We start from the raw sequence: 20074 nt of genomic DNA on the forward strand, positions 1-20074 counted from the left end.
TTGGCGCCACGTAGCGAAAAGAAGAAACGACTGGCGCGCTGTTGTTAACTCGGCTATAATCGCGTAAGCGGTGACTACGCCAATCAAGAAGAAGAAGAAGCTGTGTGGTTTAATTTTAGTTTTTGCTTATATTTTAAATAGCTAACATTATTTGATTTTTTTACCAATGATGCTATCAAATTGCTCTTTACACCCTCAACATGCACATACATATGTGTATAAATTATTAACGTGGGGCGCCTAGTCGATTTAATCATTTCCCTCTGCATATATTTGAAATAGTTCCTCAGTGAAATTTTACATACCTACTTTTTTTACAAGGAAGATGCTTGTTTGAGGAATTGTTGATATCTCACTACTTTTGTACCGAAACGTATATTCAAGCCAATGCTCCAACTCAGAAGATATTCAGATATTATTATTGCTTCGATACAGCCGATTTCTTTCTTGTTTAATTTATATGTACTTTTAAGCTTCCCTTTTTTGCCACTGCTGCCATTAAAATACTTTTTTACCATAAAAGTGTCAGGCAAGAATTCAGTTTTAATCACCAACCTAACTTTAACATTTTTTCAGTAAATGTTGTTTCATTAGCCTTAGCCTTAGCCATTGTCCATAGTAACCGAAGTGCACCATTAGTTTTAATGGTTCTTACGATGAGTGATTGCCGACTATCGAGGCAATTATGATATGCATTTCGCTAGCATTAATTATACATATTTTATACACATAAAATAATATATACTTACTTCGCCGTTATTTAAAAATATACGCTTACATAATATAAGTTTGATATATGGAAAAAACGACTGCAATGTTGGGATAAATACTTAGGCTAATGCAGAACTCTTGCATTTAGTGATTCATTTTAGAACGTTCGCTTCACAGAGAAACTTAAAATGTTGTATGAAATCAGTATTTAATATTAATATATAATCAACCAGTTGACCAAGATACAGAATAATTCCACTCTAATTCAGCGCTGAATTACATTTAATTTACAACTCAGAGTTATTCTTCATAAAATTTATTAGAAAAAGGAAAATCATTATATGAAGTATGTGGGTGTTGGGGTACTATCGACGTGAGTTTATTTATTTGCCACATATAAAACTAATATGTGATATGTATCAGGGGATTCATTAAGATATCTCACATACCCTCGCCAATCATGTGTAGTAATGTTAGTCGGATGTTCGAAAATCATGAGGTTAGTTACATGAAGGCTACACTGTAATGAGTAAAACTTATTTTCCTTGAGATAGCTCACATATTCTCCAATATATGCGGTATAAAGTGACCTGAAAGTTGTAAAATATTTATATTAGGTATATGGGAGCTTCGGGAAGTATTGACTGGATTCAACCAATTGTTGACAGACCAAAATTCTATTATTGATCAATATTTTCGGTTAAAAGTCAACTCTAGATACTGGGGTCCTTGGCGGCGTGCACAGTTTTGGTTCGATTTGGACAATTTTTGACCATAAGGTGCCTTCGAAAACATTAAAGGCCCAAAATGTTTATTATAAATTCTTGATGTGTATACTGGAAAATGAAAGAATTAAATAGAATTAGAAATTTTGTTATTTGGGAAGTAGGCGTGGTTGTATCCCGATTTTGCCAATCTTTGTAGTGAAATTTAAGAATGACACGTACCAAATTTGGTTGAAATTGGTTGGGCGGGTCGCGAATTATGTGATTTCGCCTATAATTGGGCGGTGACACTCCCATCGTCCAGTTTATAATACGGCTCCTATAAAGCCCTATTATATTTTCTCTGGTGTAAAATGTTAAGCCTTTGTGGTACTAGTTGTTGATACATCGCACTTTTAGTACTTTTCAACAGTACCGTTATATGGGGAATGAACGGAGTTCTGGCCGATTACATTTTTTATTCACACCAAATTACAGTTAAGTGCTTAATTATGGCATTTTGTAGGTTTTTCGTTAACAGCGTTTTGTGGGCGTGTCAGTCATCTGATCGCGTCCATCTACGAACTTGTAGCATGTTTCATTTTTGCACTAATTTTTATTCAAGTTACAGCTTACACAGACAGACCAATGGACGGACGAACAGCATCCGCATTTCAATTCGTCATCCTGATGATTTGTATATAGTTAACCTATATTTATCTCGATTAGTTTTAGGTGTTACATACAATCGTTAAGTGAACAAACTTTTATACTATATAGAAACATGTTGCAATGTACAAAAAGAAAATATTTTCATATAATTCATTTCATAAATATACTTACAGAGTCTTTTCGAACTCGAACTCGCTGGTTGCAATGAAGTCACCGAGGCTGGTCTGTGGGCGTGTCTCACCCCGCGTATTGTCTCACTCTCACTCGCGGATTGTATTAATATCGCCGACGAAGCGGTGGGTGCAGTCGCACAGCTATTACCATCGCTCTATGAATTTTCACTGCAGGTGAGTTTCATTTTTATTGAATACTGGCGAATATAATAATAGATACCTATAAAATTTTAAACAAGTCTATTTAGTGTTCCAGCTTTATTAATTCTAAGTTTCTTAATTTCTTTCTTCATATGTTTTTTGCAATTAAACAGGCTTATCATGTCACCGACGCAGCTTTGGGCTATTTCTCGCCGAAACAAAGTCATAGTCTGAGCATACTACGCCTGCAATCATGTTGGGAATTAACTAATCATGGCATCGTTAATATTGGTGAGTGAAAGCTAAAGATTATTTTTATTTATTATAAATATGTGTTGTGTATAATTGATTGATTTCAAAACGGTTTCATTTATGATAAGTATGTATCAAGGATCATTTTCTTTCAACCTTATATTCACTCACGTCCGTACTCATACTCGTTCATACTTATTGTTTTTATACTCATACTCATTGACATTCATATTCGTTTGCTATACATTCCAACTCGTCCATGCTTACTCTCGCATCCATTCATACTTATATTCCTTCTCATTAAAACTTGGTCAACGCCCCTCTTTAAGAAGTAGAACTGCTGCGCTCTCACGAAATTAAGTTAGAGAGAACACCTTGAAAACAGAGTTTTCATAGTTTTTTAAATCTGGAGCTGCTATTGCACCAAGGTGGGGTTTACGACCCCGCATGGTTTATTGGCTCCACACAAGTGTCACCTACCCCATACTAACGGTATGGCATCATCATTGTCTTTCAGGGCGAAATTGTGGGCATAACTGAAGACTCCAAATGGTCTTCCGCTCTAACAAGCAAGTCCATAAACCAATACTCCAACGTAAGCGTTATTAGGCATCTGGAGTTGAAAAGAAAGTCTTGTACCAATTCAACGGAGTTGCTGAATAAAGCTTTGGTTAACACTCAGGAGCAAAATGGTCCTAATAATGGCCTAACATGCTAGGGAACATGTGGAATTCACTTTGTGCGAGATTCAGGCCTATAAACCTCTCGATCAACCTTGAATAACTACTGGCGAATCACTATATTTTTGTATTTGGGTTAGTTCTAATGCAATACAATTATATTCCGGTCCGGTACGACTTAGGAGATTGATTGTGGGGAAGTAGATTCTTCTTCTTTTTCTTTATTTGCGTAGACACCACTTACGCGATTATAGTCGAGTTAACAACAGCGCGCCAGTCGCTTCTTCTTTTCGCTACGTGGCGCCAATTAAATATTCCAAGTGAAGCCAGGTCCTTCTTTATCTGGTTCTTCCAACGGAGTGGAGGCGTTCTTCTTCCTCTGCATCCCCCGGCGGGTACTGTGTCGAATACATTCGGAGCTGGAGTGTTTTCGTCCATTCGGACAACTTGAGCCGCTGTCTTTTAATTCGCTGAACTATGTCACTGTCTTCATATATCTCATACAGCTCATCATTCCATCGAAAGCGATATTCTTCGTGGCCAACGCGCAAAGGACCATAAATCTTTAGCAAAACTTTTCTCTAGAAAACTCGCAACGTCGACTCATCAGTTGTCGTCATCGTCCAAGCCTCTGCACCATATAGCATGACGGGAATTATGAGTGACTTATAGAGTTTAGTTTTTGTTCGTCGAGAGAGGACTTTACTTCTCAATTGCCTACTCAGTCCGAAGTAGTACCTGTTGGCAAGAGTTATCCTGCGTTAGATTTCCAGGCTGACAGAAGGAAAGTAGATTACATTGCCGCAAAGGGCCCACTTTTCATCACAAGTAACCTTCCGCATTGGTAGTTGAAAATAGGGTCCTTCAGATTTTTTGCCATTAACTCGTACGGTATCCATACGTTGAGTTTCCTCTTGTATTTAGTCTTATTTAAATGTTTCCAAACGGCTTTAGGTGCGCCACCTAGCGGAATATTTTTTTCAAAGGGTGATAGGTATATTTAAAAATATTTGGAAAAAAGATTTTTCAAATAAGCAAAAGTCAAGATACCTACAAACATAAGACTTAATGAAAATTTCCAAGGAAAGAAAATCACTCAGGGAAATCAAGTCAGCAACTTTATCACGAAAAACAACTTGCAACTTTTTGAAGGATAGTAAAAAAGTTAAATTATAATTCCAAATGCAATACTACAGACTTGTTAATATATTTAAACTGGAACGCAAGTGTACAACAGTGGTATGTTGAAGTGAGTAAGGGTACTGCAATGTCTAACACTTAACGACGCAACGCAAAACGAAAAACAGAAACTAAAATAACAAAAACACACACATTTATACATATATACATAAGCCCGCAATAAAACAGTAAATGTTTCAAAAGTTTCACAAGCGTTGCAGCCGCTGCACACGTAATATTTCCAGCAAACCAACAGTATATGCAAGTATTTTGGGGATTACTTAAAGCCGAAGTTGATGATCAAGCGAAAACCTGAAATAGAAGCATTYAACTACACACACACACTCATACACATACATACATATAAATGTATTGGTATTATAAATTTATAAAAGTTACTGCGCTACATTCCCAAACGCTATGCCTCAGCGGTTACAAGCAGCACTTACCACCCATTTCTCGTTTACTCCCTTACGCTCCTACTCTCAGCGAAATTTCAGCGTGCAAGCAATCGGCAAAGAATAAGTCAAAATAGGAGAATTGCGCTTTTCGCCCAGACACTGTTGATAGCAAATGCATATGATAGATACTTATTGGTCTAACTAGTAAACTAGTAACTATCACCTGGGGAGCATTTAACGGCACGTGCACAAACATACATACTTTTGAGATTGCATCCGTGAGTTGTAGTTTTGAGCAATCGCTAAGGTGTTTTCGCTGCTTAAGTAAATATTGGTGTAGTAGTAGATGTATTTCCATTTTCAATTTCGGTTTTTTGACTAAAACTTTTAATTTGTGTGGAATTATTGGAAATCCTCCTTAGTTGTTGGCGCGTTTCACAGCAGATTTTTGCATTTTTTTGCGTTCAATATTGGTGCTTAAAACTTTATGTGGGAAAAGTTGAGGAAAGAACTGTCTTGAAGTGAGAGTTTATTGTGGAAATTAATTAAAATTGTGAAATCAACTTTTTAGTAATTTTGGCAGTAAATCTTACTTCGAGAACCGTTATTTTCTTTCCGCCAAAGTAAATAATTTCAGAAAAAATAAGAAGAAATGAGGAAGTAGTTCGCGTATGTATAAACAGACGCATAAAGATAGATAAGTCGATTCAGCTCGTCACACTAATCATTTATATATACCACGTGAAGGGTCTACGATGGTTCCTTGATGGTATTGAAAATTACTAAAGAAGTACTGAAGTTCGAAACCCACATCAAAACAATTTTTTTTTTGTTGGTTTGGAGCTTTTATTTCTAATAAAATGGAGCAAAAATCCTGAAATTTTTCACAGAATTTTGGGCATGTAGCTAGGCGCTAGCTCACTATTAACCGGAGTGATGTATCTTCAAAGTAAGTTAATCGTTTCAAGTCATTTGACCCATATGGGCGACTGACTGATACCTCGTTATATTTGTTTTTATATTTATAACGGTACCAAACTGTCTCTAATTATTTGCCTGTAGCCTTCACTTTGAAAAATAACAGGAAGTTAAAGAAGATTTTACGGTAAAAATCAGACCTGTTAGTCTCCATCTCCAGATTTCATTTGCTACTTAATTTTGAAAGATAGAACCATATTTTTGTTGGTATGAGCAATCATTGATAGGTTATGCAAAGTATCCAGCTATAAAAAAGATTTTTTGAGGTTGTTTTGTTTGTTGTAATGACTACAACACCGTGTTGTTTTAACTCGTTTAAAAATAATGAAATTTTCAGCCTCTGAGAGCATCGTGCTTATTAACTTAGCGCAGAAATGCAACGCAAATTTTTCAATCAATAATTATACTGTTGATGAATTAATTATTTTTATTTAAAAGAAATATGAAGAGAAATAATTCTGTGTGAAAACTTACTCATCTTAACGCTTATCATTCCCTTTTGACTTCGTGCACTGCAGATGCTCAGTTGATAGCCGATAAACTAGCTTAAAGCGCTTCATAATGCTTGCAAAATTTCGTAGCATATATTCTTCCGCACCAATTTAAATTCATTATCCACACAACTCTCAGTCAGTGAAAAACACTTCACTTCTCCGCATGCAATTGTAAATAATAAATAGATTTCCTCCATATTTACCACATTTTCATTATATTCCACAATCTTGTATGCGTTTGCATTTGAGCATTAAATTCAATTTCCTATTGAGTTGTATGAGAAATAAGGGACGATAGTCGCTAAAACAAAGCACAAAGCTCAACAGAAAGGAAGAGAGCGCATGCAAAAAAGTATTGACGTTCTAACCAGCAAGCACTTAACACCATAGGCGGTAAGTAACGGTTGTGTAGCGGACCCATCACGCTACCGTCGACCGGCTGCTGTCCGCTGCACCAACTGATGGGTAGCAAATGCGGATGCAAAGTGCATTAAACTCGCACTCAAAGAGGCGTAATCAATTTAATTACCCACCAAGCTTTTGTGTTGCTGCCACGAAAGTCACGAATGTGAACGGTAAATCTTTGTAGCAACTGGCAATAGCGGCCATTGCCAACAATCTGGACACGTAAGGGTGGAAAAATTAGTAACTAGAAGGCAAAGCATCGCTGGGAGGGTATTTTATTAAATATGAGCATTGTATGACAAAAGGTGTTTTATGGTGGAGCAAAAAATATGTTGACATGCAAGTGAGATTCCTGCCTTAACGACGCAATGTTCGGTATAAAACAGAAAAAATATCGTTTCAAATTAAGTTTGCTCAAAGGAAGGATGTGCGTTTTGATGTGTATGAGCGCAACATGCTAATATGCTGAGAGTGCAAAAAACGTTATGCTTTTATTGTTGTTGCAAGTGTAATTGCATTTGCGTGATTGAGTATTGTGCACTCCTTGCGCAAAGAAGCCACAAAAAATGGCGTTGCAACTTAACACTGTTGGAACTGCAAAGTCTCTTGTAGGGAAAGGCGCTAAATTTGCTGGGTAAATAATTTTTCTAATTGTAAAATGGACTAGAAAATGTAATGATGTGCTCTAGTAATTTTCAGACTATATAAAATATATAATTTAAAAAGAAATATTACAAAATAAAAAAACATTTTTAATTGCCTAAAAAATGAAATTACTTAATGAACGACCCAATAATTATTTCTATGGAAAAGTCTTTAGAAATTTGTTTCAATATGTGAGTTCAGGATAGCTTTCGAACCACTACTAAGATTTACTATACGTAGAGGAAACTCCGCAAGTGATAAGTGCCATTACCCAAAACTACCCACCACCAAGTTTGTTTTTCTGAAGAGAAGTCTATTTAGAAAACTCGTTTGAATTACCGTCGACAATAGATGAATATAACAACATGGTCAACTGCCGAGCTCATTTTCTTCTGCATTATTTGAGCTTATCAGTATTTTGGAATCAGAGAGATTAATATGTCTTCATGATATATGTAGTTTCCTTATGAATTTCAAACGATATCGATATAACGAAATCAGACTGTCTCCTGCTTTCTTGGAAGACAACTGAAACGTATTTTAGGCCTGTGAATGTGACTTTAATTTTTTAATTAAGTAGGATAACTCTTGCCAACCGGTGCTACTTCGGACTGAGTAGGCAATTGAGAAGTAAAGTCCTCTCTCGACAAAGAAAAGCCAAACTCTATAAGTCACTCATAATTCCCGTCCTGCTATACGGTGCAAGAGGCTTGGACGATGTCAACAACGGATGAGTCGACGTTGCGAGTTTTCGAGAGAAAAGTTCTGCGAAAGATTTATGGTCCTTTGCGCGTTGGCTACGGCGAATATCGCATTCGATGGAACTATGAGCTGTACGAGATATATGACGACATTGACATAGTTCAGCGAATTAAAAGACAGCGGCTACGCTGCTAGGTTATATTGTCTGAATGGACGAAAACACTCCAGCTCTAAAAGTATTCGACGCTGTACCCGCCGGGGGAAGCAGAGGAGAAGAGGAAGGTCTCAACTCCGTTGGAAGGACCAGGCGGAGAAGGACCTGGCTTCACTTGGAATATCTAATTGGCGCCACGTAGCGAAAAGAAGAAACGACTGGCGCGCTGTTATTAACTCGGCTATAATCGAGTAAGCGGTGTGTACACCAATTAAGAAGAAGAGGAATGTGACTTTACATTATAAATATGTATTCTACTACCTCATTTTATTTATAATTTTTCGCAGAAATGTCTAAGTGTAAAGTGCTATTAGAAACTTTTGGTTTTTTCAAGCTTCGATCATCTGCTAATATGAACTTTAAGATTACTCATATTTTCTTACTGTCTTTGCATACATCAGACACCCTCTTTTACTAAAGTGCAAGTGAATTGAAAAAAAACAAGCAGCCTTTTAGGCTTCTACGCTTATGCATGGTGCATTGAAGAAGTGATTGAAGTAAATTTATCGAAAGCTAAAAGCTTAAGGCGCGTACTCAAAAGAAATGTTGTCAAGCTGTACTAGTGTTTAGCAACAGTAAATGCACAAACACGCTCACATGCATTTTGTCCCATATTTCCATACGTGCGCCGACAGGCAGTTAGTCATGACAGCGCATGATACCAGCACATGCTACAACTTGTGAGACGAGTACATGACTAACCTTGCGCCATGAAGTTGTCAGAGGCATAAACATACGCGCCGCGCACACACACAGCCACATACAGATGCAATTCCGTTTAATTTTTGTTGTTTTTGTTTCGCCTTGCCACTTTCGCTGCTGTTTGTGTTTACTCCCTCTAATGGTGCCTGCGCCGCGCACAAACCGCAAGCTTGCTGCCCGCTGCTTTATATATAAACGAAAGGCTTATACATGTGTAGTATACATATAGGCGCACAGCTACAATGGAGCGCACGTCAGCAGCAGCACTCACATAAGCACACATATACAGACACACAGCAGCGTTGCATACAAGCAACCGCACACATTTCCTGCTTACCAGTTTTCACTGCTGTCCTTTTCCATTCGCTGACTTTTTGCAATTTATTTTGCTGCACAAAAGTATGCAAGGTTAACCATGTACAACACGCAGCTGCTTGTTATTGTTGTATGCATGCATATATGTATATGTGTGCAGTTTATTTGTTGCCACAGCTACCACAGTTGCTGCTGATGACGACATTACGACAGGAACAGTACTGCCAAGCTTGTGCAAATAATCGAATGCAGCGACACGAAGATGTGTGCGTTGGTGGTTGTGTGCCAGTGTATGTGTGGCCTTTGGTGGCGGCTCTTTGATCCGCTATTGTTGGTGTGGGCAACGACATTCAATGTGTTTGTATGGAAATCATTTCTTTTGTTTATATTTCATCCGCCTATGTATGTGTGTGAGAATGCAGCACGAATTCCCATTCAACTGTATGGGAGTTAAGTTGTTGATTGCATAATTATAAGCGCACAAGCCGTCATTGCAATTTGCATGTATTAATTTATACTCATAGTGTTGGTTATATTTATGCTATCATTACTCTTTCTGCGAAATGTGGCTTTATGAATATAAATAGCTCTTGGAAGCTCTTACAAAACATGACTTTATTTCGTCGAATTCAAACTGATGTTGATGAAATGTATAAGTTTTCGGAATTTTACATATTTTAYGAGAAAGATATTAACAGGTACATATATATGTTTTTCAATGACCTGCAACATGTTATACAATGTTTAGCAGTTTTGCTTTATTTAACGCTTGTTGGTAACAACACAAAATATGAACAAATAAGGAAGCGCTAAGTTCGTGTGCAACCGAACATTTTATACTCCTGCAATTTGCAAGGATCAAAGCCAGGAATTACCCTAAGGTGCAAACCGTCTTCTTCTTGAACTTTCCTAACGCGAAACATTTACATCAAACCTTCGAGTGAGAGAGACTTCGAGTTATGGAAGGAAATTTGTATGAATTTTAATGTGTATTACAAATTCAAGAGTTCGAGTTATATAAGTTCTATGACATATAAATGTATATACCCACCCAATTTTATTAACTTTTTCCAATTCTACCTTATACTAATATGCCATATAATAATAAAATGTTCCCAGATGTTTATTAAAGTACCTTCACCAATCATTTGGAGTAAAGTCACCCGGATGTTATGTATTTTTTATATGGGGGATAGGTCAAGTTTTCGCCCACTTTCATCCATTCATTTCATACACTGTTAAGTGTAAAACAAGCTTACTAAATCTTAATAAGATATTGGCCGATATATGGAACATAAGTCGCCCCGTAGTTTGAAAATCTTTATATTGACTCCAATTCAACCCATTTGTGATACACAGAGATAATATTGCCAAAAAAGGATTCTCCCTGAATTTGACTTGTATATACCATACGTTGACCGATATTTTCGGACAACACAATATACTGGCGTCCATATTTCCATTATTGTTGAGCTTGAACAGTTTTGGTTGGATCTTTTGGTCATTATTCAAAATTAAAGGCATATTAAAAATTATTTCTTATAATGTTATATTAAAAACCTTTTAATTTGAAATGTGGAAGTGAAAGAATCAAATGGAATTTCAAGTTGTGTTATATGTGAAGTGGGCATGGTTGTGGTCCGATTTCGCCCTATTTCGAAATGTGATATAAGAATTTCAGTAAAATACCACCTACTTAATTTAGTCGAAAACAATTGACCGGGTCTCGATATATGTGTTTTCACCAAAAAGTGGACGGTGCCAAGCTCATCGCCCACTCTTTATCCCGGCTCCTATATAGCCTTCCTTATCTAGTTTTTGATTTATCCTGCTTGTAGTAGTACAGTACCTTTATATGGGTAGTGGGCGGGGTTACCATTGATTTCATCAATTTTTACACAGTCGGTCGGAGTTTTTATAATATAATTTGTGCTGGGTGAATTTGGTTATTGTGTCTTAAGTTAATAATGGAAATATGTATATTAAACTTATCAGAGGGCGGGGCCACGCCCACATATATTTTACCCACAATTCCCCCTTTCAACTGCAATCTACTGTGCGAAATTACAGTTCTGTATGTTAATTAGGTTCTTCGTTATGACACTTCATAGATTTTCGGTTAATGGCGTTTTGTGATCGTGGTTGGGGTCCATCTACGAACTCTAATTTTTTTTGTATACCCGGTATTCATCAATATACCTCAATTTTTACTTAAGTTACAGCTGGACGGACGGATAGACAGTCACCCGGATTTCAACTTTTCTCGCCATCCTGATTATTTGTATATATAACACTATATCTATCTCGATTAATTTTAGATGATACATGCAACCGTTACGTAAACAAAACTAATATAATCTATATCAACAAGTTACAAGAGTATAAAAATCATTATTTGTTGAGACAACGTAATATAATTACCGATAGTTAGCATATATCATAAAATATAGAATAGACAATTTGGAATAGACAGAACATAGAAGTACTATGGATTTTCTACACTCTTTAAGTCATAACAGTTTCCAATGGTACAGATTTTCGACTTAATTAACAATTCAAATGTTTGGAATTAAAAACGGAAATTATGCAACAAAATTCTGCTAAATTTTATTTTCTTTAGATATTTCTCTGGTGTAATATACCATTTGAACAAACGATTGAAAATCTTGTCTTACTATTGAAAAATTTGGATATCCTATTGAATATCTTTGCACGTATTTACACATAGAGCGCAACAATTAAAGAAAATACTTAACACTTACATAATCTCGAGTTTATTTGCTCGTTTTCGACGATTTTATACTATCTTTAGATCCTAAATTGTTACATCGAACTGGAGCCACCGAAGTATTTTTTATTGAACCCACTTTCTTTTCTAGTACTGCCTCAAAATCTTCTCATCTTCAACATCTTTTTCATCTTATGTATTGTTCACCTTATTCTCTCAATTATCAAACTGTATATTGCCATATATATTTTGTCCATTCGGCCGCACAATAAACGCCGCACGCCCATAACTGTGCAATTGGAAAGGTCACTCCATACATGTAACCTCTCACCATTTGCTTAAAGTGGATGGCAAAGCGATTAATTATAGCGAATTTATGTTGACCCCGTTTTGTGTTTGCAAATTTCAAGCGTTTTCGTTTTCATTTTCAATTGCCCGCTATGTGCACACTGGCTTCAGTATTTGTAGAACAATTGATTGGAATAGTTTACCGTTGTATGGAGCGCTCCAAATAGACATGCAGAAGTAATTTGGTTGCACAAGAAAATCCAGTTCAAGGATAATGTAGACACACAAGTTTATTGAATTTTTGAGGATTGTTGTGCTTCATCGTTTTATTTTTTTCAGCTAAGTGCTTAGTATTGGAAAAGGGTACGAGTATACATAGTTGCTTGGAATGTTTAAAAATAAGGATATATATTAATCTGTAAAATTGTTAAGCCTAACAAATTTAAATAGGGAATACTCGAATTATTGGTATATTAAAAGTTTCGAAAGCATTAATTTTCAGTAATTTATTTGTTGAATTTTGGTACTTTGGATGCTAAATAATTTTAGGTTAGGTTTCTTATTACAAAGGAAAATTATGAAATGGTTGGAATAAGTAAGTAAAAAATAATATTTTTATACCCAGTAACTTTACTTTTCTGTATAATAAAAGAGCGGCAACTCTCTAACGACTTAAATTATTCGGGAAGCATTGCTAACTTTTGTGTTCTGTCATATAAACCATTAACCAGCATAAAATGAACTTACTTACGATGTACAAGAATGGTGGCTAATAGGGGCTGCTTGAGCAGAAGCAATGAAGTATTTATATGGATACACGCACTATATATAAAAGCATATGTAAAACAAATTAACGCTGTGCATAGGCTCACTGCTATACGAGTAATATAAGATAACAAGCGACGCTGCTGAAGTTCTAGCTAGGATGCCGTCCGTTGACGATGAATCCAAATATAATCTAGTCTCGGACTCCATTCGTGGATAGATAGACAGCATTTGGACCTAGACTTTCACCTAACCCAAATACTGAGTTGACGTGGATGCTTTAGAAGCTATCTGTTCCGCTTCCAGGATGACCCTAGACCGCTCTAAACCGATGTGGACAGAGTGAATAGCGGACTCTGACAATTCCGTAGTTTAACCTTTCACTGGTGACATGGTTTTTGTGTAACTTAACTGGTGACGCTGCTTTACATGGTCTATAGCATCGAAAATATATACGATAGGTTATTTCAGTCTTTCAAATCAGTAAATGAATATATAAAAGGTTAAAATAAAACTACTCAATAGACTCCAAATGTGATTTTTAATTACTAACTTTATAATACAATCTATGTAGACTAAAATCAAAAGTCTAGAGATAAGATCAATAATCACGCACCAAAAAAATAAATCAATGTATTATAACAAAAATACTATTTATCATTATAGTTAAGGTATATTTATTAACAAAAATAAATAAAATATGTAATCACAAATATATATAAAATTGGCAATGGTCAATCCTTGGTGGCGCACTGCAAGCATACACGTTTTTTACATGAATGGCGTTGATAATTAGACTTGCGATTTAACTTAGGCGGACAACTGGCACAGGTTCTCCGTGATTTTGGTATATCCTCGGAGTTTTGTGGTCATTTTGTCCTAGGATGAATTTTTCGGAAACATTTTCAGCTTCTGATCCACTTGAATCTTCCTGAGCTAAATAAACTTCAATCACACTGTTCGACACTACATTTTTAACTACTAACTCCTTTCGCTTCTTCTACGAATCGCTCATTGTTACTAATAACTGTAAAAATACGAAAAAAACAATAAAGCAAAATTATATTAAAAAGATACACAAGTGGTGACGTAAGGTGTGAGAGGCCCATGCCGAAGTTTATGTCGATGTAACTTACCGACATGAGACAATACGACGCAACTGTCTCACTGGACGGCGTGGACGCAACTAAACTCGAAGCTATTGGGACGTTAAAACAAAGGAAGCGCGTGGAAGGTGGTGAAGTGATGTTTCACTGATTCCGCTCGGCCTGTGAGACCGCTTGTCACCAGTTAAAGGTTAAATGTAAAGGAAAAGTTAAAAAGTTCACTTGGCAGTAATTTTTCGGTAGAAAATTTGACAGCACAATAACAATCATTGTTTCAACTCTATGATGTATAATATTTATCAAGTTTAATAATAAATATTGCAATTCAATATAGTTGTAGCTGTTTAATCTGTCACAATATCTGCAGGGTGATTTGAATAGCATTATTAAGGCTTCTGAAGACTACTTGAGCTCTATTTGTATACTACTAATTTTTTGGAGGTTTTAGTAATGATGTTACACATCATAGAGTTGAAAGAATTATTGTTGTTGCAGGTCAATAGCCCCATGTACTCATCTACTTTCATGCTTTTATGGTAAAATTATTCAGTGAATGGAGTCGAAATATAATCACACCAAATCGAGTGGTGGTTAATAAAATATATCTACGCTACATCTTCTGTTTGCTTTGCTGCTTACTAAAAATTCATTATTTCATAAAATAAAATATTAAAGCATTTGAAACGTTTGTAAATGAAGCCTTATATAATATTATGCTTCCTTCTTTTCAATATATTTGTGTATAAACATACTATAAATATAATTTAAAACTTTTCGACATGCAATATGATTTATGTTTTTGCTAAAAATTATAATTTTTTATACAGATACATGCACATATATAAATATATTAATACACAGACCAACGAGTTTTGCCACCTTATATACATAAATACTAAACACTAATTTGAATTTACTGGCATAGCAAGTAGTGCGCTTATCAGCGACCGCTGAGAAGTATGCCTCATTGTTTTGCTCAATAAATCAAAAGTTGGCAGCACTCAACACATTTTATTGCACACGCGCGTGTGTATATTGTTTATATCACCTACGTATGACAAACACCTTTGAATTTCAGTTGGCTCTTAAGGTAATATTTTATTCATAATGTCAGAACTTCGAAAAATTTTTTGGCAATTGATATTTTTTCAACATTTTTTTATCATTTGCTATTTCTAGAGTACACAAAATAAATTTTAGAAAAAAAATAATAATTTTCATAAAATTATATGTACTTGATGTAGAGGGTTTTGTGTGCTAGTTGTCACTATTACTACTCTTATATTATTATACTTTAATATTAATAAAAAAAACAAGAAAAAAACGTTAACTTCAATTACACCCTTGACAAGTACAAAAGATTTCTTACAAGAACGTTCATCGGTCAGTTTGTCTGGCCGCTATATGCAATAGTGACTCTATCTGAACATTTCTTTCAGAGATTACAACGTTGCCTTGGACCATAACCGATGTAGAATGCGGAAGATACTGAGGGACTAGTTCTTATATATACAGGTRGACGGACGGACAGACAAACATGGCTAAGGCAACAAAACTCGTCACCCACATATTTTTTTACATACATACTTTATCTGGTTTCTGACGTTCCTTTCGGGGTGTTACAAATATCATGTCTGACTTAATATACCCTATTATAATAATTTTATTTTACAGATACTAAAAAATAAAGATCTATTTTATAGATTTTTTTTACTTACTGAAAAATTTTAAAAATATAAAAAAGTATGAAAATGTAAGATTTTGTTAGTTAGCACTATATAGAGACCTTTAGGAAATACATTTAACCTGAGTTACTCATCGCATCGAAAAAAAAAATGGTTTCGAGGAAAGTGGTTTAAAAGTTTCGTCGTACGTTCCAACTTATCAATTTTTGTGTTATCTTACTGAATAGCTGCTCATATTATTTTCTTCTCAATATCAGTCTACTATCGCACTTAGCCGCCACACAATTTAACTATTAAAATTAAATTCTTGCATGGAAAACCTTTCTATTAGACAAAGAATATATTTTCATGAAATTTTGCATGAATTATTGTCAAAGGCAACGGTATAATCACCAAAACTTAAAATCGTATGACTATAGTATATAGCTGTCATCCAAAATGAACCATCAAAATAAGTCCTTGTTTGGAAAACGTTAGTCTAATGCCGCCACAATAAAAAGGTTTTGCGCTATAAAATGCGCAGCGTACAATTTTTCACACAAAAAAAAATAAAATTAAATGTTTATCTGACGTGTGTAAAGAAGGAAAGAATACCAAAAAAAAAAAAAGATTATAATAACGTTTTTGATAAATCTTTATTTGGCTTAAAAGACATGCGCAATTATCAAGCCGCTGCTTTGTACAAACGTCAACGCCCGCGAAATGCGTGACTATACCGTTAACCCAAAGCGACAACGCAAGCAGACGCTCAGACAGTCAGTCGGTCAGTCAGTGAGACAGAAAGTCCTTCAGCCTGTCATTGAAGATGTGAGTCAGTGAGTTTGCTCGCCGATTGGTGTACAGCTGGCGTGTCATGGGAAACTCACATGCCGGCGTCACGCAGATTGTCTTCTCTTAAACGACTTGTTTTTAGTGTCTTTTACTACAAATTTTTGTTGCTTCTGGCTTAGCTTATGTCACGCAAAACAGCAATGACATTTGCATGGAAGCATAGTTTCATTATGTAACTGGGAAATAAACGTAAAATGTGGCAAAATGTGTAAAAACAACAACAATTATTTCAAAAATTTTGCAAAGAAAGTGAATGATTAATTTGGCTTTTCCGCTGCTGATTTGACCGCGATTGGCTGTGACACGAAGCTGCATGCGCCAATTAAAAACCATAAAATGTGTGTTAATATAACGGTAAATTTATGTATACGTTAAAAATACCGTTAAAAATCTTTAATAACATGCACTTTTGCCACTCTTGCCTTTTATGCTTGTAGCATAGGTAGACACGCTGTCTCACGCGCACTCACTTCTGGAGACTACACGCCGTATACGCAACCCGCAAGACAGCACCCCAAACAGTCATTAAATTTACGCTACAACGCAACGCTTATTGGGGCGTTAAAATTACACATATCTTGGATGAAACATACATTCATATGCACATTTACATATATATGTATATACAGATGTTACATATACATATCAAAAAAATATCTCCCCAACTAAGCACTTTGTAATCACATGACACTCACATACCTTGCTCAAGTCACATGTAAAGCCTATCTGCTTCGCTTGCCTGAAACGTGCTTGGACTTTGTGTTTTTGTGCGCGTTTGTGTGAGTATTCCTCAGTATGTTGTTGTGGGAGTGCGTTCACATTTCACGCAAATACAAATGTGGATTTTTAGGTTAATTAAAAACAAGAGTTCGTTGACAGCATTGCCACTACGGCTGTGTAAGTAGGCATAAATACTTGTACGTTTATGCTCATATTACGTAAGACTTGACAGGTGAGTGAAGTTGAAGTGAAAGACGCGTTCTTTGAGTACGACTGAAAATATGTGCATTTTTATGGTATGTGTTGCATAGTTTTTGCCCAATTGGTTAGTTCATCTGTGTTTTTTTTTTGCCATCTTTCATTTTTTGCGGCTATATGCATACATTAGGTAATGTGCTGTGCTAGGTCTCTTCATCTTTCGCAATTTTTCCAATTTTTTAATTTTTCCAAGGCCTAACAAAGTTATTGTTCCATTTATATTTTGTTACAAAAACTTTCCTCCTGAGGCGAAATCATATTTAATATTTCAATCATATATAATGTTTTAAAATTTAAATTTTATTGTAGAACAAATAAAAAAGCAAATTTAAACAAGAGTTAGACTTTTAAGTGTGGACTGCTTGTGATCATATACAAGGTGCGTTCCGAAGTAAACCGGACTTTTTGAATCTAGCGCCCCCTGGTGGCGCCATCTATATGTCGACTGGCCCGTTAGAATCTGCTATATTTATCGATTGTTCATGACATTTCATTGATTGGAAGTGAAGTTATGGCCTTTTAAGTATCAGTATGTTTGCGTTAGCGGTGCAAAAATGAGCTTCCAACAAAGATCCAACATTAAATTTTGCTTTAAAATTGGTAAAACTTTTACCGAAACGTTTCAATTGCTGAAACAAGTTTATGGCGATAATTGTCTATCCCGTAGTAGAGTACACGAGTGGTTCCAACGTTTTAAGTGGTCGTGATGACATAAATGACGATCAACATGTGGGCCATCAAAATTCGTGATCACCGGAAATTTCATCGAAACTGTGCATGAATTCATCAAAAATCATCCTAAAGCATAATTAAAATTGATGGAAATGGAATTAAACATCTCCAGGACATCGATTTGTCGCATTTTGACCGAACATTTGGGCTTACGAAAGGTGTGTGAAGATGAAAATGAAAGTTGGCGTTTGTTGCACGATAATGCGCTGTCTCATCGATCGACGCTTGTGACCGATTATTTGACCAAAAATCACATTTTAACCATTAACCACTCCGCGTATATACGATATACTCTAAAACACTCTGAACTCTAAACTGTAATAGTCCGCAAATCTGACATTGAATATCTAAAACTTGCAGTCAAGTAATTTCTATAACTTCCTTGACAGTCGGGTCTAGGCAACCGGAATGGAGACGCCTTTTTAGCTGACCAATTTGGGTAATATTTTCTGCCGCTACATCAACTACAAAAAGAAACCCATGAAAGGTGCTTGAGCTCTTAGTTTATTCTTTAAGACGGCGAATAAAAGGAATTCATTCGGTGTCAAGTCATGACTATATGGTAGATGACTCATAAAAGTTTTGTTTTGAGCATCCAAAAACGCAGTTCTTTCAGGCGACGTGTGACAGTTTGCATTGTTGTGGCGAAAAGCCCTCGGGAGTTGGTTTTCCTGATTTCTTGAAAGAAAACTGACATGTGATTGTGTATTACACAGAATTTATTGTTCTACGTTGTTCTAGTGGCATAGTTGCAATATATCCAATTGTTCTAAAAAAAAGAAAATGATTTGCTTGGAACCGCTTGGTGCGCGAAAAACTGATGTTGGATTCGGTTCATCTTGAAACAGTTGACTGATCTTTACTTTTAGGCGCATACGCGTAAATCTACGTTTTATCTACTCTCACGAATTCATGGATGTGTTTCGTAGCGCAGGTATCTTTTTTTTTTTTTACATTTCTCCCGAACAAACGACACGAGCCTGTTTTTGAGTCATCGACAAACTGTGTGGGGTCCAACGCGAAGACAACAATTTTCTACAGTCAAATGTCCATGCGATATTGATTGTATGCTGGTCACACTTATGGCTAAGGTTGCCTCTATCTCAAGATAGATCACCTGACAATATTAGTTCGTGCACGCCAGCAATAATTTCTGGAATAACAACTGATTTTCGACGACCTTCGCGTAATCCGTCTTGGGGTGATCTACGACATTAACTGAATTCACCATACCATCGCCAAAAATAGGCCTTGATGGAAGTTCATTTCCAAAAACTGAATTTAGTGCATCGATGCAATCAATGTTCATGAGTCAACGAAATTGAAATTTGTAAAAAATAATCACTCAAGAATATTCGCGGTTCAATTTAATTTTTTGGTCGAAATGGATAATTTAAGAAAGAAAGAGGCCGAAATGCGTGAGTACGAAGAGCTTGATAAGCTGGCCGACAGGGGTAATGCTCGAAAATTCTATGAAAAAATGCGGCGGCTTACATATGGTTTCAAGACCGGAGCATACTCTTGTAGAACCCCGAAAGGTGATCTAGTCACCGATGCGCAGAGCATACTTAAATTATGGAGGGAACACTTCTC

At 35.9% G+C, this 20074-nt stretch overlaps 1 protein-coding gene across 3 annotated transcripts in view; it reads left to right on the forward strand.

The window, feature by feature from the left end:
- The window catches only part of LOC108976388 (F-box/LRR-repeat protein 16), a 155398-nt gene that overhangs the window by 56951 nt on the left and 78373 nt on the right, over window positions 1–20074 (forward strand). For all 3 annotated transcript variants that reach the window (XM_018945448.1, XM_018945449.1, XM_018945450.1), the window contains 2 exons: window positions 2261–2434; window positions 2575–2692. In XM_018945448.1, the coding sequence (XP_018800993.1) occupies window positions 2261–2434; window positions 2575–2692 (292 nt within the window). The remainder of the gene's footprint in view (window positions 1–2260; window positions 2435–2574; window positions 2693–20074) is intronic.

The sequence above is a fragment of the Bactrocera latifrons genome, unplaced genomic scaffold (genome assembly GCF_001853355.1).
Source record: "Bactrocera latifrons isolate USDA-ARS-PBARC rearing strain unplaced genomic scaffold, ASM185335v1 scaffold_76, whole genome shotgun sequence".
Lineage (NCBI taxonomy): Eukaryota > Metazoa > Arthropoda > Insecta > Diptera > Tephritidae > Bactrocera > Bactrocera latifrons.